Raw genomic sequence first — 25,912 nt, 5'->3', positions numbered from 1 at the left:
GAGTTTTATTTCTGTTCACTTTCTGACTGGGTCTCGTAGTTTTTGCTTTATTGAATGTTCTTATCTTATTTCGCTTTCTGCACAAAGACGTTTCCTGAATGTTTTGGCACTGAACTACACAATCTACTCGAAGCTGTGTGAACACACAGTGTGAGAAGAAAGAACAGTACACAGTGTGTGTTCAGGGCTTATCTTGTGTTGACGGCACATTATGTCGCAGAGCAATTTTCATCGAACACTTTCACTGTTTTATCATCCGCACAATGTAAGCACAAAACCTTCCTAAACTATATATGTATATATAAACTGAGATAAGGCTGTTCAGTATCAGTCTGTCCAAGCAATTCTGATCAATATCTACTGCAAAAAGCTGACACATCCCTATTTAGGCAGTTCCGTGTGCCGTCTTCCTGTGTGAAGAAAACAAACTCTTGTTGACACATGGACGAATAATGTTAATCTTACTTTTTGTGAGATTGGAAGTACCTAAAACAGCCGTATGATTTGTTCTGTGAGTGAGATAAGTGAACAGGACAGGCCTGAGCTGCAGAGCCACTACAGTAAAATAGTGCGAGGACACGCTAATAAGACTCTCAGACAAGTTGACCTTTTGTTTTTTGAGTTTCCTGTTATTAATTCTTGCTCTGCAACATTTTACCTGCCGTGCAACCTCTCATAGCCAAACTGATTCATACACTACACACACAAACATCCCGGTAGTTCATAGTTAATACATTTTCTCCTTCATGTCTCTCCATCCCTCTTTTACAACTGGTGTCCAGGTCATTTGATCTGCCCTTCCTCCATCTGATTGGCCGGGAAGCCTCTGGGCCCGGCCAGTAATATGGTTGTATATCATATTAGCCAAAGTGGCGATGACAAGGAAACAAAACAGTGACTCTTGTCTGAGAGGGAGAAGGTGATGAGGTCCACAGAGATGGAGGGAGAGAAATAAAAAGGAAGGACATTAAATAGACCGATAGAGGTTTAATACACTATAAGGGAAGAGATCAATCAAGTGAGCTGGAGGAGGATTTCAACACACAAGGTTACAAGTTTAAATTTATCGTTATTTTCTTAAACAGGTGAGTCTGAAAAAGATGAAGCTTGAGTCCTTTGTGCTAGATCTGTTTTCAAAAATGGAGTGTTGATGATCTCACAGTCTGGGGAGTGAAGCTGCTCAGAAGTCTGTTGAAGTGTTAAAAGTGTATTTTTGATCTTGGGAATAGCATTTCAAATCAAAACAGTTCAAATCAAGGTGCACTTAAGGGGTTCTATACAGTTACTAGAAAGGTCACTTGATGACCACAGAGCCAACTTTATGACAAATAGCTTCAGAAGTCGACCTTCAGTTATGAATGTTTTAACCAACAAATGTCATCCTTGCTAGTGATAATTAACATGTAACCAAGAAGGTTGAAATACTGTATTTAAAAACTCAAACACTCCAGGTCGAGCAGCTACGACTGCATCATCACCATGTCTCAACTGAAGTCACTCTTTAGTAAAAACACACAATCCTGATTTATATTCCTGGTGTAATTAAAAGTGTATTTCAACAGTGGAAATATCACGCCCCTGGACAGAACTTTTACATTAGTATACACTACAAACACTGGATTGACGCAAACCTGGTTGAAAATTGGCAAAGTTCTCGATTAAGCTTTGTTATACTGTAAGAACAGTAATGGAAAAACAGAAGCGAGTCAGAGAGACCAGGAGCTAATGGACCTTCAGGGGCGGCGCGAGGTTAAAGTCAGAGGAGCTCTGTGTCGAACAGGTGGGATCGCTTCAAATGACAACAGCTAACTTGAGGAAACGCAGAGAGGCTTATGGCAGGCAGTCAGGGCCACACACACACACACACACACAATGATGTAATCACACATGGACACTTACTTCAATCTCATGAATGCAGACGGACACACACTGGAATAATTAGCAGGGAACACACACATGCACAGAGAAATGAATTGTAGATATATTATGAAATAACAAATCCACACAACATAAAGGCCGCTCAGTTCATACACAAATCCAAACCCACTATATGGCACCTGGCAAACACACACTGCAGTAATCTCCAGTCATCTCACACTCACTGATGATGATGATAACGATTGGTGTTTGTTTGTCAGAACATCAGTGCGATGGCGCTCTGATTGGCTCGATATTGGTCACATCAGATCTGCTCCATTAAAACTGTGTCTGACTGCCTGTTTGATCTGCGCCCAGTGTTTACTGGATGAGACATCTGTGTTCTCCAAAATAATGATGTGGGGATACACTCAGCTCATCTGTATGTCAAGTCCCGGTCACACGTATTCAACTTAAAGGAAGAATCCGCGAACTTCAGTGTCGACGCAGCAGCACTTCAAGCTTTAACATTTTCTCTTCTGAACACAGGAAGTTAATTAAAGAATTAATGTTTAAAGAAGAAACAGAACAATAACTTTGTCAGAAACCTCAAGTATTATCTTCTTGACAAGGTTTGAGTTAAGTGGAATATTCTTCAGGATATATATGTACTTTAAACTCCCATTTAGCTGACTTATCCAATATTTTCTTAGAAGCAGCATGGTGCCATTTCTCACTGTGAGTAAGCTGGCACTGTGGAAGTTTAGTGGGAATTAAGTAAGCAATTTTTAGGGGGAGAAATTAATAGTGGCTCAACAGCATATTAATCTGTGAAATGTGATCGCCAACAAATTGCATTTTTTTTTTCTCCCTGCAAAACTTTGTATGCATAAACAATAAATCATTAAACCTGCACTGATGTATTATTGTTAGACCTCCATACTTTTCAGGACATTTACTGAATGAGAATTTAGTTTATTTTTGTATTTGAATGTGTGAAACAGTCTTTGTTTTTCTCTTTTGCTTATTTATTTCTCATTCCAGTGGAATAGATCAGAAAAGGTAATGATTTTTATATATTGACAAGGCTGCTCTGGCGCTGAAAACTCCAGGTGCTTCAAAATCTCTGGAAAAAGGAATGTAATTTTAATTTTTCCAATGTTTTTCAACACTTGTTTGGAATTATGCACAATTCAAGCACAGTATTAACCGCTGTATTGAGGGGATCTTTGGTTTGGTGCCGCCTTAATGTTTAATCTTTAGATCCTGTCCCTGAACCAAGTCTAGTTTGATAACCTTCATAAATTGATTTTTACATTCATGAATTTCATTTGTGCGTGATCAGACAGTAAACCTGAAACCTCACCAGGGAAAAAAAAACTGTTTATTCTTTTCTTCCCCCAGTTTCCCCGAGAAGGTAAATCAGGACTTGTATATTCTTTAAACTTCTCATGTTTGCTATTCAACTAGTAGAAAAACTGAAAAACCTCAACCCCAGTGGGATATTTTACAAATCTGAACAGACCAAGAACAGAGTGAAGTGATCATATACTTAGCACTTTTGTGTTGTGTCACATTGCATTTAATAAAGGGGCACGAGAAGAAGGCAGCACATTCAGCTCGCAGCTGAATTAACAGAAAATCTGATGAACACTTCCTTGTAACACCCACCTTGTTTGATTGACAGGTGATATGTGGGAGCCACAGTTTAGCAAACACTACGTGGCGAGCACTTAGCCTCAAATGTTACTGGAAGAGAGAGAGAGTAAAAAAAGGTACCTTCATTTGCATGTTTTCGCTGGTGTTAGTGTCAACATGTCATGATGAAACAGGATGCGAATGCATGTCGTCGGGGCTCAAACCTCGGAGGGTGGATGTGTCGAGAACGACTTCAACGACTTCAACTGCTTTTTTCTTTTAAAAAAGCGCGGCCCTATTGCACCGCCGAACGTGATGTGAGCAAGTTAGATCCCCTGAGTGGCTTCACAGAACGTCAAGAGATCACCATGAGTGTCATGTGTTTGAGAGTGTGTGTGTGTGTGTGTGTGTGTGTGTGTGTGTGTGTGTGTGTGTGTGTGAATGAGTGAGTGAAGGCTTTGTGTTCAGGAGTGTCAGGGAGCTCGTACTCTGATGTGTGTTTGTATGTAGGCGGGGTGGATCAAGAGTAGGAGGGCTTGTGTGTGTGTGTGTGTGTGTGTGTGTGTGTGTGTGTGTGTGTGTGTGTGTGTGTGATCAACAGAGCTGCCACTGCCTGACCCTCTCATGTCTCGAAGGCCTCACACTCACTCCCAATCAAAGCCTCATTACCATCAACCCCTGCCAACAGTGTGGCCTGCCAACTCTGTATCCATCTATTCTCTCTCTCTCTCTCTCTCTCTCTCTGACTCTCTCTCTCTCTCTCTCTCTCTCTCTCTCTCTCTCTCTCTCTCTCTCTCTCTCTCTCTCTCTCTCTCTCTCTCTCTCTCTCTCTCTCTCTCTCTCTCTCTCTCTCTCTCTCTCTGACTCTCTCTCTCTCTCTCCTGCTCCCTCACCCTCTCTCTCTCTGATCATCACTTGGACTCAAAAGCAACACCCAGTCTGTTAGCTTGGCACCGGCGAGGACGGTCGCTGCCCAGAAATTCGAGGGCTGCGCTAATTTTGCAGTGGTTATAGTGTGTGTGTGTGTATGCGTGTGTGTGTGTGTGTGTGTGTGTGTGTTCTCATCATGAACAAGTGAACAAGCCCGAACATGGAAAAGGCTCATGCTGTGACGAGCTTCGTGATGTGTCACCGAGGAAGCACTGTGGGGCCTGTTTTTGACCGTCCTCGCCGTCTGCCGATGGGTTTTCTTAGAAACTCACACTTGTTTGTGTTTCTTTCTTTCTTTTTTTTTTTTTTTTGTTGTGGACAGTGCGACATTCATGCGTCATACTCCGCTCAGGGGAAGAGAACAGAGCGTGATGCGAGATAAAATGCTAATAGTCACTGCTGATAATGCTGTGTTCATCATGACTTGTTGCTTATATTCCCGACTGTGCTCACAAATGAAGACTTGGCTGCACTTTGAAGCAGTAATACTCACTACAGACCTCTCCTTCTCTCAGATCCAACTATTGGAGCAATAATTATGTTGTTGCTTACGTCAAAATGTATGGCACAGAATGATACGATACAGACTTCACTGTCAGAATTGGCTCATCTTCCATAGATCTAACATGGACTTGGTCATCCCCAAGTTTACTTTGGCTCAGCTGCAACTTTCTCTGGATGCCAACGCCAACGTGACGTTAGCATGTGTGTTAACACAGAGTAACATGTAATCCACATGTCAACATGCTAGTGTTTAGTGATTCAGCCTACACTGATAACTGCTAGTAACCTGCAATTCTTGAAAAGATGGTGATAACTGATAATTTAGCACTTTTGTATCTTAAAGATGATCCTGAGCCGTAGTTTATGCACAGCTGCACCAATCTTTGTAGCGAGCAAAGACTGATGATTGAAAAAAAAACAATCCATTATCAGCCAATAGCTTATATCCGTTTCCCACTATCAGGCCGATTATGTAGTGACAACCCTCCTACTAACCTGCAGGAGGATCACTAGTCACTTCGGCCACACATCAATCAGCAGTTATGGATTCCTGAAGTGTTTCAGCATTTTAACAGACATTAAGAAACACAGTAGTTCCATCTTGTAACGTTTCGTGGCAAGTCAGCAAATAAATCCAACATGATTCCCCCAACAATGATTTTGTGATATCCTGTCACATTTATCAAATAGTGGATGGACGTAGGACTACCATCTGCATATTTTTGACATTTTCACGGATGCCATCGTGCTGTGATCATATTTCAGTGACATTAATTCTTGACTTCATCCTAACTTCACCACGTTCTGATGTGCCGACTTGCCCTCATGCGTCCCACTGACATTTCAGCGGTGCTGCATCTCCAATATGTCACCCAAAAGTGTCCACAACACCGCCAGACTTGTTTTCACTTTTTTGTGCTGTTAAGGGATTAGCAGTGACACACGGGTGGTCCGCTGAATTGAATTAGCTGAATCCTTGACATTTTGAAGTTGTCTTTTCTAACCACAGAAACAAGTCAAAGCCTCTTTATCGATGGTGTGCGGCTCCACAAGACGAGGCAGGCCTAACTGTGCCTGGAATATAAGATTATTAAATGCCCCGGTGTCACGGTTTATACTCTGTCTCCTCTTCAAAGTTTTCCCATTCAGTCGTAAATCTTTTTGCGTGTGTTTGTGGCTGTGTGTGTGTGTGTGTGTGTGCGACGGGGAGACTTTGGCTGTCTTTTAAGGGGCTGTTAATGAAAGTTAGTGGTGTGGAGAGAGAAAGTGTCAACCGTCTCGCGCCGTGATAGATCACTCCTGCTCTTAACATTAACGGCGAGCCGTCAGTCTGAGCATTTCAGACGGCCGCAGTTAAATTAATCAAGTAATGGACCTTATAGTCTCCAGGCCCGCCTCCTCCTCCTCCCCCTTATGCTTGCTGCAGTTCCTCCTGTTGTTGTTGGTGGGCTTCTACTTGTCATGACATTTCAGGAACATCAGGAAATGTACCTAACTCAGACTGAACATAACATGAATAGCGCTGATGTCTGAACTTACTTACATTAAGTTGAATCAGTTCTGGTAGACGTTCAGATCTTTTCCAGCTGACAAATCAGGAGCCATGCTGAATTTTATAGGAGCTCTTGCTGCATCGTCGGGTCCTCTCAGGTCGTCACAGATGCATTTCATGCCAACACAAATTTTTAATCAAAGACCTTATATCATAGCTGCTGCACATTATTCATGGATGGCATAAGCAGTTTTAAGTTTTCTCTTTGTGAGTCTGTTGTAGGTTTTGGTGCATTGTTTTTGTCTGGGCGATGGATTTTGCCTCGATCCCTTAGATTGCCACCTCGTACATTTACTTCTTCAGACGTCATTTTAGAATCGAAAAAGGTTTATTTACATATAAGTGTTTAGTGCTTTTGTCAGTCATTGGACAAACTTCACACAGATTCACTCTGTTTGACAAACCACCAGCACCTGTCATGATGGAAGCCCAGATTCAGCAGCAGCTATGCTAATTGTCTGCCTTGCAAATTTTCTTTTTTGTGAGATCTGCACATGGCGAGCAACAAAAAAGACCAGATGCCGAACCTCTGGGTAGCATCTGCGTGCCACATGCACGGGATGCGTGTGCACACGGATGCCAAAACGACGCAGGAAGTGTTCTGCAAGCGCTCCGTTTCCCATCGTTTTATGGGCTTCTGTCCACTCGGCCACCGGGACGCAGCAGAGTCAGAGAATTTGAGAAGTTTGGATTATTTTATGACTTTAAAGAGAAAGTCTGAGCTCTCATTGAGCATCGGACAGTTTCGTTTCTTCCCTGCAAACTAGGAAGGAAAAAAGTTTCGAGGTTATGAAAGAAATCCATTTTTGTTAAGGACAGTTGTGGGTAAAGTCGTGGAGCATCACAGCCGATGTGCTAACTGTGTTGCGATTCTTATTATCCTAACTTTTTTTAATATATATATCAAGTGTGATACATCTGTCGCTCTTTGTTCGTTCTTTCTCAGAGTTACACACACAAAATATTTCTTTATTTGCTTTCTCGTCCTCGTTCTCCTCATCTCCTCACATTATTGCAGTTCTTTCAGATGCCATTTCAATTTACTTTCTACCTTTTTCTTTCTCTCACTCTCCCATTCATTTTGTGCTCTCGCCTTTATTTCCATTCAGGGTTTGTTTTGTTTTCTTTCTTTTCTTTTCTATATTTTCTTCCTCACACACCTCCACGCTCACACCGCCGGGTTCTCTCTGCAGATTCATGCGCTTGTTTTGTTCTTTTCATCCTGTGTCTCTCTCATCGATTTTACTTTATTTCTCTTGTTTTTCAATTCTCTTTCTTCTATATTGCTTTGCATGCACACATTCACACGGCTCACATCTCAGCGTGTCTTGTTTTTTCTTACTCCCATTGGGCAATTTACAGTCTCTATCTCTTAAATTCTTAAACACACTCACGCTCTTTTTATGGGAATTTCACTTCTTTGGGTTTTTGTTTGATCCTGTGACTTTGTCTTTCCATCGCACTCTTTTTTTATCTTCCTCTTTTTTCTTAATTTCACACACACACACACACACACACACACACACACACACACACACACACACACACACACACCCCTCCTGAGGTGTTCTTTGTTTTCTTCACCATATACAGTAGTTTGGTTTGCAGTCTTGCAGTCTTTGCAGTGCGCGTGTTCATTTCTTCCTCTCTTGTTCACTTCCCTCTTTCATTAAAACACACACACACACACACACACACACACACACACACACAAACACACTCACCTCTTTGGTTTCTGTCAGCGTTGTCTCTTTAGAAGTCGTAGATATTCTCCACGGACCAATTTCCCTTTGAATAATCGCTGAGGTTCATTGTGGAAGCGAGCGCGGTGCCAAAGTCATTTCTTCAACAGGCTGCGGCTTTATACTGAGTCAATCAAGCTGAAATATCTCTGCTACGGCTCCTATTTCGTTAAGCGCCACTCCCACCCTATGAATATAATTACGGTGATGGGCCTCGTCTACGCCGTCTTGGTTTGCCACTCCCCAAGTTTAAACGAACTGAATGGACTCTGAACTTGTGAGAAGTACTTTTGCAAATGGTTCATTTGAGGACTTGATCGGCTATGATACCTGTTGGCTGTTTTTTTGGTGATCACAGGCATACTAACATTTTCAGTCAGATCAGTTGGAAGAGAAATGGCTCATATTTTATGAGCGTGGCTGCCGGTTCACAATAAACGCATCTCTTAGGTTTGAATTATTAAGAGATTTCCTTGAATTTGTTCTGTGACCTTCGGCTTTTCATCTTGTAACTGGTCCATCTGGGAGAAAATTGATTTGACCATGCTACTACACCAGTCTGTGTTGGGAAGAATGATTCAATTTTGACAGCTTACACAGGAAAAAAAAACACCAAAAATGTAGTATTATTATTTAATTAAACCCCACAGCATTGCCCCGTAGATACAGAGACACAGATATTCATTGTGCCTGTTTCTGTATTCAAGGTTTGGGAAGCACCGTAAGGACGAGCGGCCGGGGGAAAAGATGGATCGTAAAGGCTCCAGCAAGTGGAGGCTGGAGGAGACGCAGGTTTCAGAGGAGGAGACGCTGAGGATGAGGATGGAGCAGGAGAGGTGAGATCTTCATGATGTAGGACCTGATAAATGCTGGTACATTTAATTTATTATTTTTTTTCTGCTCAGAGCTGCGTTGGTAAACGACTTTTTGACTCTGGACTCTCATGTGCTTTGCTACTTTGGGATCCGATATCAAAGAGGGGAAAAATTTGTCATAACTCTGCAGCTCTGCCGTGCTCCAGGAATCAAAGTGAACCAAATTAAATAATTCATTTTCTCTTCGAGGATCACTCACAATGTTTTTAACCCCCCAAAAAAGTCCATGTTTTTAATAGCCTTGTTCGTAGTTACAAAGTGCAAATTTAATTTAAAACTTCTAGGTCCCCCCCCTCCCTCCTTTGGCCCTTTAAACTTTCCTTCGGTCTGCTTATTGAAGTTAAGCAGCTGAAGTCGAACACGTGCTCACACCTCTCCCTAAAATCAGTTTAATAACGATCTGTATGTGGACAACATTTAACCACACTTGTTTGTTGAACCTGTTATTCCAAAAGCCTTCATTAATCACTCATTAGTCATTAATCTCCGTCAACAAGCTCTACTCTACTGGGAAAGCTTTCCACAAGATTTTGGAACCTGGCTGCAGGGATTTGTTCTCATTAAGCCCACGGGGGGTATTCATGAGGTCCAACAGTGATGCGGGGTGAGAAGGCCTGGCTGGCAGTCGGTGCTCTGGTTAATCCCACAAGTGTTGGATGGGCCAGTCAAGTTCTTCCACTCCGAACTTAAAACATTTCTTCAGGCCTGCTGATAGTCTCGCCTGTGCCTAGGACAGGATGATCTCCCCTCACACATCAGTTTCGGGGTCAGAGGGCTGTTTTCAGCCCTCTAATGACTGAGGGCGTGAGACAGGACTGACCCCTGTGGCCCCCGGCAGCCGCTATGTCCTGTGTACATACAGTAGATTGTAGCTGGGTTACATAAAGCTCCAACAGTTAATCAATGAGTTGTTAACTACTCAGTTAATCACCAAGTATAGCAATTAACTCATCTGTTTAAGTCATTTTTTTTAAAGAACAAATAGTCAAAATTCTTCCTAAATGTGACTACTTGTTGTTTTCTTGACAGTAACTGAATATCTTGTGGTTGTTGACGAAACAAGACATTTCAGGATGTCGTCTCGGGCTTTGGAAAATACTGACATTTTCAATATCGTCTGACATTTTATAAACCAAACAACTAATCCATTACTCAGGAAAACAATCGACAGACCAGCTGACATTGACGATAATAGTTTGCTGCAGCCTTATATCGCTCTGTCTGACTGTATATTTTGCAGCATGATGAGCCCAGTGCACATTTAGATGGAAACAAGTGGCCTTGGAAGAGTTCAGGAAGTTTTTTTTTTTTTAGAGTGACAGTCAGACTGAAGGAATTCCCTCTGACATTTTACAGATTAAACAAGAACACTGTGTTTACAACAGCACTGTGTGAATACATCAAGTATTTGTGGGTTTAAAAAAGATGTGTAGATATGAGAACCCATCATTTCAGAGTCTTTAACTGTTATCGAAACTAAATAACAGCCCAGAGACAGCGAGTGTCTTTGTCACTGCATTACTCTCTCCCTTTCCTCACCAAACGAAATGTCAGTCGGGCACCATGCCAGTTTTTTTGGGGGGCAGTAGTTTGTAAATGCCAAGGCCATTACAGCCCTGCCAGCTAATTAATTCCCATGCTCTTGGTGTAGGGGCAGGAGTCATTACTCCCTGCAGTTGCTCGTTATGAAAATTTGGTTTGTAATTCTTTCTTTACGCCTGCAGAGCAGATAGCCCAATAATATGATAATAGCCGAGTCTTTATTTTTAATTGGCATAAAGTTAACGCAAATGCCACGTCGGATGATGTGGTTGTTATGCTGGATAGAGTTAAAAGTTCAGACTGGTCCGTTGTCATGTAATCCAATCTGCGGCTCCTCTGTTATTTCTTGTTCTCAAATGTCGCCTACATTTATTATCACGGTGGCTTCAAACACGTGGAGCCACTGAAACCTATTCAGGACTATTGTGTGGCGTTTTGAAACAGGAATGTGGCTGTTGCAGATAACATGCACCATTTTCTCAGTTACTGAACACATTTACAGTGATTTTGCAGCACTCTTACATTTCTCATACACTTTGCCTTGACGTTATAGGGAATGTTGGGTGTATTATTGACATAGAAATCAATTAATTTAGATCTGTTTGCACCTTCTGCATCACAGAATTGGCTAAACATAATTGATTTTAAAGGTTTCTAAAAGCACTACACACTACTGATCTAATGATATGTGTAACAGATAGGGCTGCCTCTCATTACATACAGAAGTGGGAATAGACGCAGTGTTTCCACATATTTCTTCTGAGTTTTCTTGGAGCCTCTGCAAGAGCTGCAAAGTGTTGATTGTGTGTTGTTTTGTTTGCTTGTAATGGTTTTACCACGTAGAGTGCTCCAGGCAAAAAATTGCTGAGGGAATGAGGAGAAAAGGTATATTAGAAACAAAAAAAATCCCAGAAATTAAGGTAGTTACTGTGGTCTTACACAGAGCGGGAAGCATCTTGGGATTGTCCGCTAGTAGTTTTTAATTCAAAGCTTAATTAATTTTGTTCAGCTTTTTGTGTTTGACTCCCTCCCCAAGCACCAGAAAAGCACAAGCATCTTCCTCATTGGTATTTAACCAGGAGCTGAGATTCACCGATATTGACGGGGGAGATCCCGTTGAGGATGTGTAGACTGTGGCTGCTTCGATGTTAAACAGTGATCTGGTTAGCAGTGTTTCACCGAGCTGCTCTCCCAAGGTTCAGCCGGGAGCCTCGGCACCTCGCTGCAGAGCACCTATCGATTGGCCTCAGCCAGAGGCTATGGTTAATCCAGCTGTGATTGACTAGATGAATGGATTTCCTTGTGGTTTAAAGTCTCTGGTCCCGGTGGACTCCAACCCCAAGCCAGACAAACAAATCTAGATAGACAGTTCAGACATCACACTGATGTTAGCAGTGGGAAATGTACAGTCAATTGAGGAGCGGTTAAGCGTACACAAATGGAAATATTTGGTCATTGTCGACATGAATGTACTTTATATAATGATTTATTTGGCCTGAATCAGATGATGTCATTGATTACAAACATTCACACCAGGGCTAGATTTTTGATTTTCTTCAATCAAACAGAGTTACTGGTAAATACTGATCTATTTCAGGTTGACTAATCCTTCAAAATATCGATTTGGACCACTCAGTTGCAGACGTCAGGTCATGACTATTGATAAAAATGATTTCACACTAGTTAAGAGATTTAAAACCTGACTTAAGGTTAAAAGTTCAATCTATACAGCAGTCAGTGAGCTCTATATCATGTAGACTGTGCCATTGAACTTCCCTTGACCTAGACACTTGCTCAGTATGACTAATTCTTGCCCAGGATCAACAGCGCCAGCCCAAGAACTGTATTTCTGCACCATGTAAGTGGCAGACATGAGATTCTGTAACTGGGGCCCTGCATGCGGTTAGATTTGGCCGACTGTGAGTGATCAGAATCTGGAGGCATAGCAAGTGGCTAAAGCTCCTCGTCGCCAAAACATAAAACATTTTCCAGATAGCCAGTGTTATCAATCCAAAAGGACTTTCAGTAGGCATCTTATCCCGCTGGACCTTTCATGTACTTCCTGCCTTTCACTGTGGTCTATCAGTCGTGTCAGCATTACCGCTAAGAGGAAGGTTTATTACACTGTGGGTACAATAGCACATAATGGACCATTGTTCTGGCTTGATGTGGTAGAAAGGTCACTCGTCAAACACATTTCTTCCACCATAATGTCCCATCCTGCCATTTCTATACCCTTTTATCTGCTGCCTCTCCTTCTGTTTCTGCTCAACCCCCCGGACTCCTTTACTACCTCCTCTCTCCGTTTTTTTTTTTTTTTTCAATCATTCAGCCTTCATGCCGAGAGCATTTTCATCTGTCGTCGAGGTTAGCCCTCAGTAAGAAAACAAGGTTTTCCTTTCGTAAATATTTTGGGACTGAGAGGGTAATGATCAGGTCAAGTGTGGTTTTCCTTCCTGTCCCGTTTCAATCAGCATAATTGTGTCCGCACAATTGTACATTTTTAGCAACATTGCTTTTTTAGTGCTCGTCATGTTGACATAGATAGACGCTTACATTTCGTCTCAAGGGAATGCTCGACTGAATGCTCCATTAAATCTACTCAAGCAGCATTATTGTGTAGATACTAATTTTTCCCATAAATTACAACTGGTTTTTGTCATTTTTCGTAGCTATCACAGGTAGTCTTTAACATTTGCACTATGCAACTGTGTGTGTTTGTGTAGGCAGTGAATTACAAATGCAGATGACTGAATGTGTGAGTGATAAATGGAAGGTGTCGATAAATATTTTGGTATAAAATATTTTGGCTGCTTTTCTCTATTTACATCAGTGTAAATTAAATACCTTTGAGGTTTTGAAGATGTTACCTTGGACCATGGATGTTTCTGTGTGGGGTTTTTGATTCAATAGATTCAAATAATTCTCAGTTTCATCTTCACACTTCACCAGATCCGTATATTTAAAGCCTAGTGTGACCCCACAACTGAAGGATGCCATCTTTGCTGTTTTTCAGTACTTTAGCTCTTGAGAATTTAAAATTGTGTCCTCAACCGCAACGGGTTCAAAACTGCATCCTTCCTCACTCAGAAACTGGCCCTATTGACCCGTCCGGTGCCTCGTTTCGGGGAGAGGCTGCGTGGAGAAGGCCAGGCGCTGGATTGGTATGTCTGGCCTTATCTTATCAGCCACTGCGCTTGTGTATACAATCAGTAGCTGCTCCCACTTCTGCTGCTGCTGCTGCTTTCTCTGATGGAAAACACTGCTTTTCCTCTGGGTTTAAAGATAGATTCCCTCAAGGGCCCCACTTCCTTCTGCGCTATTAGATAATTGCTGAGTTCACAAATAGTACAGACGCGGCTTACTAGTCCATGAGCTTTCATCTGACACGGGTTAAGTTGTCGGAATAGGTGAATATTTCGTTAAAAAAAGATTACCACCGTCGAGATTCAGACGGGAACAGTTAAAGCCATCAAGTTCATTAACAGACTTTTTAGTAGTAAATTGTTTCCATCCATTTGTCCTTTTCTTTCTTCCTTCAGATCCGCATTTTGTGCCTACCCCCACCAATGGGGAGCCCTCCTTATTAGACTTATTGTTTCATTATGCACAGCATGCAAATTTTCTGGAGGAAGCGTTTTAGATTTTCGCCCGCTGAGTCTTCAGTGAAGTCGCACCCCCTACCTCGTCACCGCTGCGGCTGTCCCATTCGCTTTCCCGCTGACATTAAAAAGGGGGCCTGGAGAAAAGAGAGCAGTATGATAATTGGTAGTTGTAAAGCTCTGATAATTGGCAAGGCTGTAATTATGGGGCTGCGCGATAGGTAGTCCCCCTGCTGTAGAAAATGGTGTTGCCAGTTATTCACAAGATAATGGCCTGAAGAGAAAGTGTGCATGTGTGTTTTGAGTTGCACGTGAGACAAGAGAGGTGTCAAAGGTGTGTTAGTGTGTGTGTGTGTGTGTGTGTGTGTGTGTGTGTGTGTGTGTGTGTGTGTGTGTGTGTGTGTGTGTGTGTGTGTTAGAGAGACGGAAAGATTAAAGCATGGTAGCTGTGCATTAGCAGCACTCTGTGAAAACAAAGTGCTTCCCCTGTATGAGTTGTTTTGGGGGCGAGAGACTATTATACATTGTTTATGGTATTATTCATTGTTGGTGAGTGGGGAGGGGTGGGAGCATAAATAATAGACTCCACAGCTTCTCTCTCCTCTGTAATGCAAAGTTAAAAAGGCACAATAAACAATCACTTGCAGATGTTGCAGTGGCTGTTTTTGTAATGTGACACCTGAGATTTACACTGTGTAAACGCCGTGAGGATTTAGCAACACAAAGGTTTTAGCTCACAAAAACGGAAATGAATAAAGAGGCAGTTTGAATTTCCCACGGAGCAGTTTAAACTGTGATTCATAAGGAGTTCCACCGACGTCTATACGTCTCTTTTACAGCACTAAAGATGTACATTTGTTCCTCCTGTATCATGTAACACTTGACTTTATGTCACTATTTTATGTAGTGATTTTGAAGTGAGACATTGCCTACATGGCGACGCCCGGAGCCGAGCCGACAGACTGAGCTTTATTGCTATTGCTAAATCAGATAGGAATGTTTCGTCTTAATAAGTCAGTGAATTAAATACATGACAATAAAGCCATATTGCTGCAAAGCCACCAGACCTGGGCATTAATAGTTTGGTTACCTTCCTGCAGATTTAATTGATCCTTATCAGTAGCAAAGTCCCTCTCATATTAACAACAAACCTCAGAACCTCTTGGCTTCTGTCACTTTGGTTCTTGGTTCCAGTCATTGAGGCTAAATTCAATAAATGAAACCTCGTCTGCTCAATAAATGTTTGTACAGCTTAGAATAGCTGAGGTAATTCTCCTCACAGTCTTTCTGTGGTCAGTCGATATGAATAACAGTGTTTGCTAAAAGTATTGGCTGGACATTTTACCTTTAATTTATTCAGCAATAGAAAAAAAAGATTTCTTTGTGGTATTTGAACACAAGAATGGCCATTAAAACAATACTTAATAGCGACCCGCTGGATGAATTACATGTTTTACATGTTATAGTCTTTAAAGATATAATAACCTTGATTTTTAATATTGACTGTGTGTGTTACTTTCTGCACTATCAGGATCCAAGCCAAGACCAGGGAGCTGAGGGAGCGTCAGGCCCGGGAGCGAGACTACGCCGAAATCCTGGACATACGCACGCCGGAGAGGTCGTCCGAGGAGGAACACCCGTACGCGGGCATCAACGCCCTGAACAGCTCCGTGGACAGCGGGCACAGCCGGCCCCACAGCCCCCGAGACGATTACCCCCACATCCATCCGCACCACCAGCACCAGCACTCAGACTCCCTCTACACCCAAGTCAGCAAAGCCCGCAACGACCGGCCTCCGTCTGCAGACAGGTAGGGGGGAGGTTGCATTTATGCATGTGAAGCTTAGTGTTTGGGATCAATCACTGGAACCAGAATGTTCTTGTCTTTTTGTTCTTTTTTTTGTTACATTTTTTAAAAATTCTATCAAGCTCCCCAGTTGCCATTCAGGTCATATTTTTTTTATGTTGTTGCCTTTATGTCCTCAGTGTTTCCCTTGAAAAATGAATTAATTACGCGCCGACACTCATGAATTCCATTGAAGTCTCAATCCCCCCTCAGGTGCCATTTCCGCCGGCAGCCAGGTGACAGGCTGCCATTCATGGTTCGGCAACCTTTTTACCTCCAATTCAAAAGCGTGACCCAGTCATGGTATTTTCAGTAAAAGGTTTGTCCAGGCTCTTACTCTGCCTCACATTCCCTCTCGTACCTCTGAAGGCAGCGTTATTGCGCAGAGACAGCAGGCTGGCTATCACACCTGGAAGAGAAAATAATCACAGCACCAGAAGGCAGGCGGTAAATGTCAGCTCGCCGACTGTGAGACACAATGCGCTGTTCTCGGGGGAGATGTGGGATTACTCTGGGGAGGCAGAGAGTGAACGGAAACCTTTGGAAATCCGTCTCTCTTTCTGTCTCCCTTGACCTTTCTACCTCTCTTTCTTTCTGTCTGTGGTTCTCTTGTTGATTTCACCTTGTTGCCACCTTTTCACTTTGTTGCATTTCCCCCATTTCTCTGCCTTCCTATGAAGCATTCTGCCTGAGCTTCCAACATTTCAGACCTTCTCTGTCCACGATCGACAGCTGTCATTTAAAAATAATCACCCCGGCCAGGCAGTGTGCAAATTTGTATTCATAAACAGCAGCCAAGTGGCATTGTGAAACTTATAACCGGAGGCGAAGTCCACTGCGGAAAGAGCCAGCCGAATTAAAGCCAGAATGTTCTGAAAGCCCACATCTTCATCAGCAGCAGCAGCAGCAGCAGCTCTCAGCACTGCGGATCTGGGCAGAGCCGCTTCCCAATCCTCCTTCGATCAATGAAGGGAGAGATTCATAGCCCTAAGATGGATTTGGGCAAAACTTGAAGCCAATCGAGGGAAAGCCTGCAGCTTAGCGAAAACACAGGCAGTTCAGGCGAGTACATCCACAGCTGAATGAATAGGTTTGTCTTAGTCGTGGGTTTCACGCATCCCCAGATGGCCCCGGCAGCCTGTGTGTACTTCAGGAGTGCTGTAGCTCGTATTGATTCATAATTCATTGTGCTGCTGTTGTCACTGTGTTTTTTTTTTTTTCCTTTCTTTCTTCTTAATCCCTGATGTGGTCCTGTGTGGAAGTACGCACATGCGCAACAGAAGATAATAAAATAGCACGACAGATACGAGGTCTTATTTAATTAGGTGAGGGAATTCACTGGATGATTTAGAGTCTAATCATCATCATATTAAAGTTTATAGCTTTTTCAGCTCATAAGCATTTTGTTTCTCCCTCAGTACTCCACTACAAGATTTTGTTTTTGTTATATAAATCTTTGGGGTGAAAAAGTTTTAAGAGAGCGCTGCTCCCCTTCAAGCCCACAGCGACAACAGGAGGCTAACGGATTAGCACTGAGATGATTTTAATACACAGTTCTCATAATTAGTTTGTAGTTTAAGTTGTTAAAAAATAAACTTTTCAGCATTTAATAGTTCCCGTTTCTCAGATGTGAGGATTTGCAGATTTATTTTAGATTTATTGCAGAGTAAATCAAATGTGGACGCAGGAAACACAAAGGCATTTGTTTTTTCAAGATGTGGACTGTTGGTATAAAGCTGCAATTGTCAGACTGTGTAGGTTGTATATATTCTTTAAGCTTGTTAGCATTTCATCCTAGAGGCTCATTTGTGCTTTATTCACAAATGAAAAATAGATACGTTTGATTAAATGATACAGATATCCATACGTCCTCCACATTGGCATTGATGTTAAGCAGTAAAAGCACGAGATGCAGCTCCCTCAGATTCAGATCGGTCTCACGCGGACCTCCACTTTTCTTACACCAGCATCCAGTCTCGTCCCAGCTGTTCTGTAGTAACCGTTTGTCTCTGTGCCCGGGCGAAGTAACATCATACAGATGTTTGCAAACTTCTAAGCAACTCACATAACCTCTCCTCAGAAATCTCTGCCATTTCTGAAAACTTCCGTTCTCTTGTCCTGCTCTGCAGAGGCGTCATGGTTTCATCTTAGGTCTTCACGCCGTCCGACATGTTTTTGTTTTGAAGAAATACAAATGAGACTGATAATGAGCATTTTTTTCGGCTTCTTCGTCTCCGACACAGTCAACAATGAAGTATTCAGCAGTCGCATCCCTAAAATGCCGTGAAAACCATGACAGCACAACTTCAATTGTTCATTGTGCTTCATTCCACTCCAGGCTTTGGCTAACTGTTCCGCTGGACTTCAGAGATATAACTCTTTATTGCGTTTCGTTTTGTTACACCACCGAGAGATTATACTGAGGTAATGCTGGTCTTTTAAATTAATATCAGCAACAGGTCTTACTTTTGTTTGACTTTAGTGAGCTTGTGGGCGTTAAGGGGAATCAGATGGGTTCAAAATACTTTAGTGTCTGGAGAAATAATGTTCTGATGTGATTATGCACACGGCTGTTAAACCTCATACTGTACATCGAGTCCTCACAGCTGCACCAGACTTGAAACGCTTGCTCTGTTCAGGAGGCTTTGATTACAGCAGCGTAGGTGCCAGGGACATAATCTCCTTAAAGATATTGTGTTGCATTCCCAGATCCCCAATCGTAAGAAAAATATACCTCCTGAGAGAACCAGGAAGCATGTTTCCTGTTTCCTGTCTGCCCCCCTACTGAACAGGAAGTGAATTAGACCCTGCCATGCCAAGCACAGGAGGGGAGGGGGGGTCTCACTCGACGACGGGAGTGTTTGTTTTTGCGGGATTCAAATGGCAGCGAGGACTGATATCAGAGCTTAAACATTCTGGAGATTTGATCAATGCAATAACATGTCTATAGAAACTGAGAGTAAAGGAAAATGTTATTTTGTTCCTACACTAACTCTCACCAAGATAAGTTGAAGCATAAACAGTTTTAGATTTCAGCTGAGTCAGCTTGATGTTCAGTGTGCTGCTGTGTGCTGGATTTGCCTTTTTACCCGTTCAACCCAGGAAATGTTAAACCTGCTGAATCTGTGCCATTTATTAGCAAGCAAATTAATCCATATTGCCGTCATTTCATAATTATAACTAAACAGGAGTCCAGCTCTTTAGCCTCTTTTTAGGTCAGTGTTTTAATTTTCCGCCTCCCAAGCTTGTTTCCAGCTTCAGCAGCCAGCTGTTTTTCTCAACCAATGAGCTCTGATAAGCTGACTCTACATCTACCCACCGCCAAGCTGCACACAAAGTTAGCAACTGCCTGGAGAAGACTGGAGGATTTAGCAGAGTTGTTGGACCGAGCTAATAGTAGAGAAAATGTTATCTCCAAATACGAGCCAGCAGGAGAGTGAATATTAGAATTGTGTTCATCAGTTGGTGATAACTGGTCCGATTGTGTTGTGTTTCCCCCCAGTGGCACCAAAAAAAAATCAGTGAATGCAAAGTTAAGGCCTTTATCCTCTCAGTGTATCTTGTGCTTTGCTGATGCAATCTGTTGTTGTTGTTGTTGTTGTTTTTAGGGTGGGTTGAAGAGAAGCAAATTGATCTTTAATGCCGTGTTTGTCATTGTTTCATATCCCGCATCAAGCACAATTTGCATTTCAAAATATCACAGCTTTATATTGGTGTAGCCCTTTTGTTGGTGCTGCCACATTGTGATGTGTCACAAGATTATGAGTAAGAATGACGATGAAAGAGGTCAACACTATGCTCGAGATGTGTTGGCTTAGGAACGGTGTACTGCATAATATAAAAATGTAATCACCGTCATTTATAGGAATGATACAGGAGAATAATACACATGAAATCACTTCACAACAAGGAAAAGTGGAACCAAAACACTTCACTGTTACCTCTACTCCTGCTGCTGATGATAGAGATAATAATCATCAACATGTCATCATGATCTTCCTGAAGCATGTTATCCAAACTCACACGGGCCAAGAGGAAATCAATCCTCTAACCCTGGCACTGTCGCTTCCTCGCACCACCCATTTAACAACGGGACCGAAATTTCCCCTCCTTGTCCAAACGAGAATACCAGAATCACACGGCCCCCGTCTTCTCTCAATTCCTCCTGGGGCTGTAAAACGTACAATTGCCTCTCTTAGCACCATAATGTTTGGCAGTCCAAGAGGAAACATGGGGGGAAAAAAGAGCCAACATGCAGCTGCGTAAATATCCATTGGAATTCATTTTTAATTGCCTCTTTTTCCTTCAAACGTAGCGCTGTCAGAAATTTCAATTAAACTGTGGAGGTTCAAAAACAAAAAACAACTAAAGAGGCTGGAAGGAGCTTCAGAAGCCTTCTGGGAGCGGCCTGCCGTTTCCTTTGCTTTAAGGAGCATGACCACAGGGATGGTGGGCTCAGCCAGTCTGCTGCAGCCAGCCTGAAACAACATTTAGCTCCTTCATTTCAAGTCTGGAATGCTAACTTTTCAGGATGAGACGTGTTGCTTCGATGTCTTTGATTTAAATTCAAAGCTGCATGTTTTTTTTTACAAGGCGGTAAATTGGAAGTTGTGCATCTTTTTACTGAAGCGCTTTCTGTTTCGGTTCTGTTGCTGTGGTTTGCTGTGTAGGTGGTTCGGTGTAGTATCAGGTTGGGAACATTCCTTTTTTTCCAAGTGTTTCTGTTTTGGCTCTAAACCAAATTGCATAACCTTACTGCTGCTGGGACACTGGTGCTCTTTTTCGTTCTTTCTTCTAAACGTGCCAAGTAAAATATTGTCCGAAGCGAAGTGTTTTTTTTTTTTTTTTATCTCCCTAAATGTTTTCCCACGATTACAGCTAAAAAAATATTTCTCACTCGGGTCGGATGTTGGCATCTGGTAAGATTTGTCACCATGTCAGTTCTCCTAAATACCCTAAAAACTGTAAATTATGACGGGAAGATGATATCCTGCGATGCCTGAGCAGCTCAGTCGCCATGTGTTTCTTTGGCGTTCGCTGCAAATTAATAAGCTGAATTTACTAAAACATATTGCAGAGGCAGTCAGCATGTTATTGAATAGCTTTATTAGCCCTCAACATTTGCTGTATCACACTCCATCCCTGTTGTGTGAGAGTACGCGTGCAGAGAGCCAAGTGAATTAGCCCCCATTGTTGTTTTTCCCTCCCAACTAAAAGGCAGCAGTGAATGCTGGGAAGGCTCTGAGGGATTTGGTGTGATTTGATTCTCTCCGTTTTTTTTTGGTTTTTTTTCCTGAGGAGGCAGCGCTCTTATTGAATCGGCTCCATTACATTTCATCTCCACCAGGGGAATAAGGGGGCCTCAGAGGGAGCGAGCGCGGTCGTGTTGTATCACAAACACACCAGAAACTGCGACGCAGACAAACAAACAGACAGCCGTCGCCTCGCAGCTTTTCACAGGCTGATAAGACTGTGTGTGTGCGCATACGTGTGTTTGTCTATGTGCATGTTTTTGCACTCGACTTCATGTATTCTGTGTGCGTATGTTGTCTAATAGTGTGTATCTGTGCTGGTGTTTGTGTCGTTCATTCCTATGTTTCGTTGCAGGCGCTTCACGGTCTTGGCTGGCTTTTTTTTTTTTTTCCCCCCTAGAAATGAAGCATAGTGAGAGTGACAAGTCAAAGGTGGCGGGTGTGTTTGTGAGCTACAGATAGAGAGCAGCGGCAGGTATGCAGCTGCACACAGTGAATACAAAGCTCATTCCCTTCTAAAAGATTCTGCAAGGAATTCTTGTTGTAGCGCTGAAAGAAGGGCTGGATTAACTAGCAGAGTGGCCCCGGGGCACAACTGAGCCGTGGGCCCTTGTTGACTCCTCGTTTCCCCCCACCTTTCTATGCAGTGTATGTATCCTGTAGCTTGAATACACATGGCAGGTTTATTATAAGTTGCCTGCAGCCTCAGACGCTGACCACTGCTTGTGTAGTATGCTGCAGTGCTGCCTGTACAATCAAAAAGGAGTATGATTTCGACTGACCTTTGGGCCATAATGTTGTCATATTGTTTAAAGGCCGTGTTACCCACCTTTATAATTAACCAATAAAAAGCTGGACTCAGGTCCTTGCTACAGGAAAGTGTCTCATGATGTAGGTAAACATCTGGCAGCCATCCCAAAGCTTCGCACGTCAATTTTTTCCAGATTCATCATAAAACAAATGACTGTCTGTCAGGTGAAGCGGTTGCTTATCGTGAGAATGATTATCCAGCTCTTTGCTCTTTTTTTACCTACTCCTTAATCTCAGTGTTTCAGTTTTCTACCTTACAAATTTCATTCACATTAAATGTATTTCCGTGGTTTGAGCAAACAAGCCCTGATAAAAACTGACGCTAAAGTATCTTACTGCCACCAAAGTGCAGCAAAAGGTAGCAACTAGACAGAGAACAGTGGAGGATTTATTGTCTGGGGAGCCGAACGTCTCCTCCAGCAGGTGGTGGCAGCCAAAACTGATCTGAAAAGTGAGTTAGTATTGAACTGGGATCCATTAGTAGCCAAAACCAACTGGAAATGAATGCTAATGTTACTCTAAATCTGCTCAATCTGTAAATAGTTTGATAACACAACTTTTCTTTGGTGATAATTTGTCAGATGTGTTTCGATGTTTGTTCCACTTCCCACAAATGGCCTCAAAAAAAATCGATCAAAGCCGTTTTAAGGCCTTTATCATTTGTGTGTTTGTGGTCAATTTTACCAATTAGTTAAGTGATGACAAACTAATTGTCTGTTGGGTGATCCAGCCTCTGTGAAAGTGTCAGAGCATGGCGTGTTCAGTCCAGCTCATGAATAGTAAGACTTCATTTTGAACGCAGTCCCAGGCAGCTTGGACTTGTTGCAGTTCCTTTTTTACTTCACATTGAATTCAGACGCGCCCCTCTTTCATTCAGTGTTGCATAAACATGCAGCTTATCCCACATTCCTGTCTGCACAGGGGCCTCTGAGACTCCTGACAGGAGCCCCAGTCAGGGACCAAACACCAACGAACATCCAACTAGAAACACAAACACAAGAGTAACCAAAACTCATACATGCTCACAAATGCTTTAGTTTCATTCAGTGTCAGAGACTTTTAAAAGCCTGAGAAGCATCTGCAAGCTTAAATGTAATTTAGTTGGATTTACAGGATTGTATCATAACAGTAGGTGCGACTATTCAACATCGTATGATTGGACCAACAGAAGTCTGTCTGACTCAATATCTCCTGTAATCCATTTACCAACAGACAGCATCCATGTCTCTGTAATCCCACACATCTGACCGTCAAGTGTTTCTTAATCTGTTTATCTCATCTGTCTTCACATTAAGAGGCTCCTGCCTCGTTTAATGATTCAACACATTATTACATCGTGTTTAGTCTTGTGGAGTAGTTAATTCATTCTGTAATCTGCCGTTCTGAGGATGCTGCCGTACAAAATATCGTTGACTCCCTCGATCATCTTTGAAATTGTTTTTTTCGTTTTCAAACTTTGGGGAATTTAAACGGAGTTGAAAACTAAGATTTGTTTTCGTTTTCTGTGTGATCGAAGTCTGCCAAGTGCATAAAGAGAACTATTCAGCTGGAAAACTGTGCGGAAAAGTGGTTTGCTTGTTCTCTGCTGTCTGTTATTTTCTGCCAGACTAACCTGGAGTTGGAAGGACTCACTGCAGTGACTTTTTCCCCTCTTCACAGCCGTTAAAGACCTGAGAAAAATTGAGCTCAGTCACATCCTTCTGCGCCTCAGCTGCTCTTCTATCTGGCTCATAATGTGCGAATAGACCAGCAGACAAGATGTTGGCTTTCACTGCTGTGCCGAATATGAATTTGTGTTCTCGCCGCTCGCTGAGCAGAACAGGATGTCTTACTGCAGCTTGGGGAACATCCCTGCTCGAGGGTCATCGTGTGTGCCTGAAATTGTCACTCAGAATGCTGATGCAAAGCCTGGTGATGAGAACAGGGACAGTATTTTGATCATCTGCCACTGTTATGGCCTCCAGTTTAATACATCTACATAACACAGACGTGCCTGAACTTTTGCACCTGAGAAAACTCACCTCATCAGCAGAAGGTAGCCGAGGAGCTAATCTGCAACACAGATAACTGCCTTTGAAGCTCGCTACCGCTACATTTCAACCTGCTGTTCTCTTCTACCTCCAGGTTTTAAATATAAATCCCATGAGAGCCATTAAGTGTGGAAAAAAGAGGTGGAAAAAGGAAAATCTGAAATCCATGTCTGAATCTCTGTAGACTGATGACTCAAGTCATTTGGTCTCACGCAAGTCTTTTCTTTTTTTCTGGGCAAGTTAAGACAAGGTGCATCTACCTGTCTGTTATTGATCTGACTGGCCAGCATATCTGCCCTGTTCAAATAGTATGACATGGACTTATAATTACTGATATTCAGTGAAATAAAGGTAATACAATAAAAAGTAACTTCATAAAAGTTGATTTTTCAATCGTATCACCTTCAAGGAGTGAAATACTGACAGCCAGACTACAAACTAACTACAAAACTAGAAGATTCCAGAAGAAAAATGCACACAGAAATATAAAGATGCCAAAATACTGACACATTGCTCTCTCACAAGACAGGGCCACAGGAATAATCGATAACATATGCAAAACAGTATTCACCTTTACTGATATCATGCTTTAATTCTGCTTCAATACAAACTTGCAGTTACTGAAACTACCGGAGATGTATAAGCAGTGAGCCCGGGGTTTGTGGAAAAGTTGTTTTGGATGCTAAATATGTCTCAGTTTTTGAATTCAGGCCTCAAACTGTGGAGAGTGGAGCCGCAGCAGTAATGATGAGTTGCATGGTGAATTTTGATTCGGACAAAGTGATTCCTGCACATCATTCAGATCAACTCTGAAAGATGCACTTAAGCACTTCGTGGTGATGTCAACTGATGATTTAGTCTGGATGAGTTACTGTTTGGGGAATCAAGGACAGGTATTGTGTTTCTGTGCTACACGATGGTCACAAAAATTCATCTGTTTCTGCTCTCCAACATGTACAGTTTATCCACTTTGAGATCAAGTTTAGGTCTGTCTGCGTAAAAAGAAAAGACATCTTTATTACACATCGTTAAAGAAGCTGTATTTCACTGTGGAAACAGGTACCTCAACTTCTTTCAACTCTGCATATCATGTTTTTTTCTGTTGTCTTCCTACATCAACATTCAGAATAGCTAAAAGCTTTTATCCTCAATGTGTAAAAGAAGCCCCGACTATCTCAGAAGTAGCTCCCCATCTCTTTGTTATGCAGTTGGCTCTGGCAGAATACAGCGGGTCTGAAATGTTCGAGGTGGATTGTGTCACCGCTGCACTCTCGCCTGCTGTTTTGCCAGCCAGGGATCCATTAAAAACAATTTAAAGTGGCTGACACTGTCATTTAATCAACATGTCGTATACAAATGATTATGTATGAGTGTAGAGAATGAGATAGGTTATATTAAAGTTTGGGCCTGTCAGATGCCATCTGCTCATATATGGTAGAATCAGTTGTATTGTGTATGAGGAGAGACAGGCCCATCGTCTTCCACTCCTAATCCCTGGATGAAGGCCAAGAGCTACAGTAGAGAGAAATGTTCTGCCCCCGGGGAATCCTTTATGGATGTGGGAGAGGACGGCTCAGTGGGTTTTTAGGGGTCGTTTGGGTGTTTTCGGGTTGGAACGAGAGCATGCGGGTGAAGACTTTATTTCCACAGTGGTCTGTACCCCTTCGGAAAAACAGAATCATCATTCAGGCTTTTCAAAAATACAGATGGCACTGAACGGCGCAGCTTGTTA

At 42.4% G+C, this 25,912-nt stretch overlaps 1 protein-coding gene across 13 annotated transcripts in view; it reads left to right on the top strand.

Moving 5' to 3' along the window:
- Positions 1-25,912, top strand: part of pard3ab (par-3 family cell polarity regulator alpha, b) — a 235,423-nt gene that overhangs the window by 163,775 nt on the left and 45,736 nt on the right. For 12 of the 13 annotated variants that reach the window (XM_037082787.1, XM_037082788.1, XM_037082785.1 and 9 more), the window contains 2 exons: positions 8,931-9,059; positions 15,774-16,052. In XM_037082787.1, coding sequence (XP_036938682.1) covers positions 8,931-9,059; positions 15,774-16,052 — 408 coding nt within the window. Of the gene's footprint in view, positions 1-8,930; positions 9,060-15,773; positions 16,053-16,301; positions 16,425-25,912 lie in introns of those variants that run through there. The other variant, XM_037082789.1, reaches the window with a different exon arrangement.

This window comes from Acanthopagrus latus, chromosome 21 (genome assembly GCF_904848185.1).
Source record: "Acanthopagrus latus isolate v.2019 chromosome 21, fAcaLat1.1, whole genome shotgun sequence".
Taxonomy (NCBI): domain Eukaryota; kingdom Metazoa; phylum Chordata; class Actinopteri; order Spariformes; family Sparidae; genus Acanthopagrus; species Acanthopagrus latus.
The sequence above is the reverse complement of the archived record's forward strand: the minus strand, read 5'-3'. Positions and strand labels throughout refer to the sequence as shown.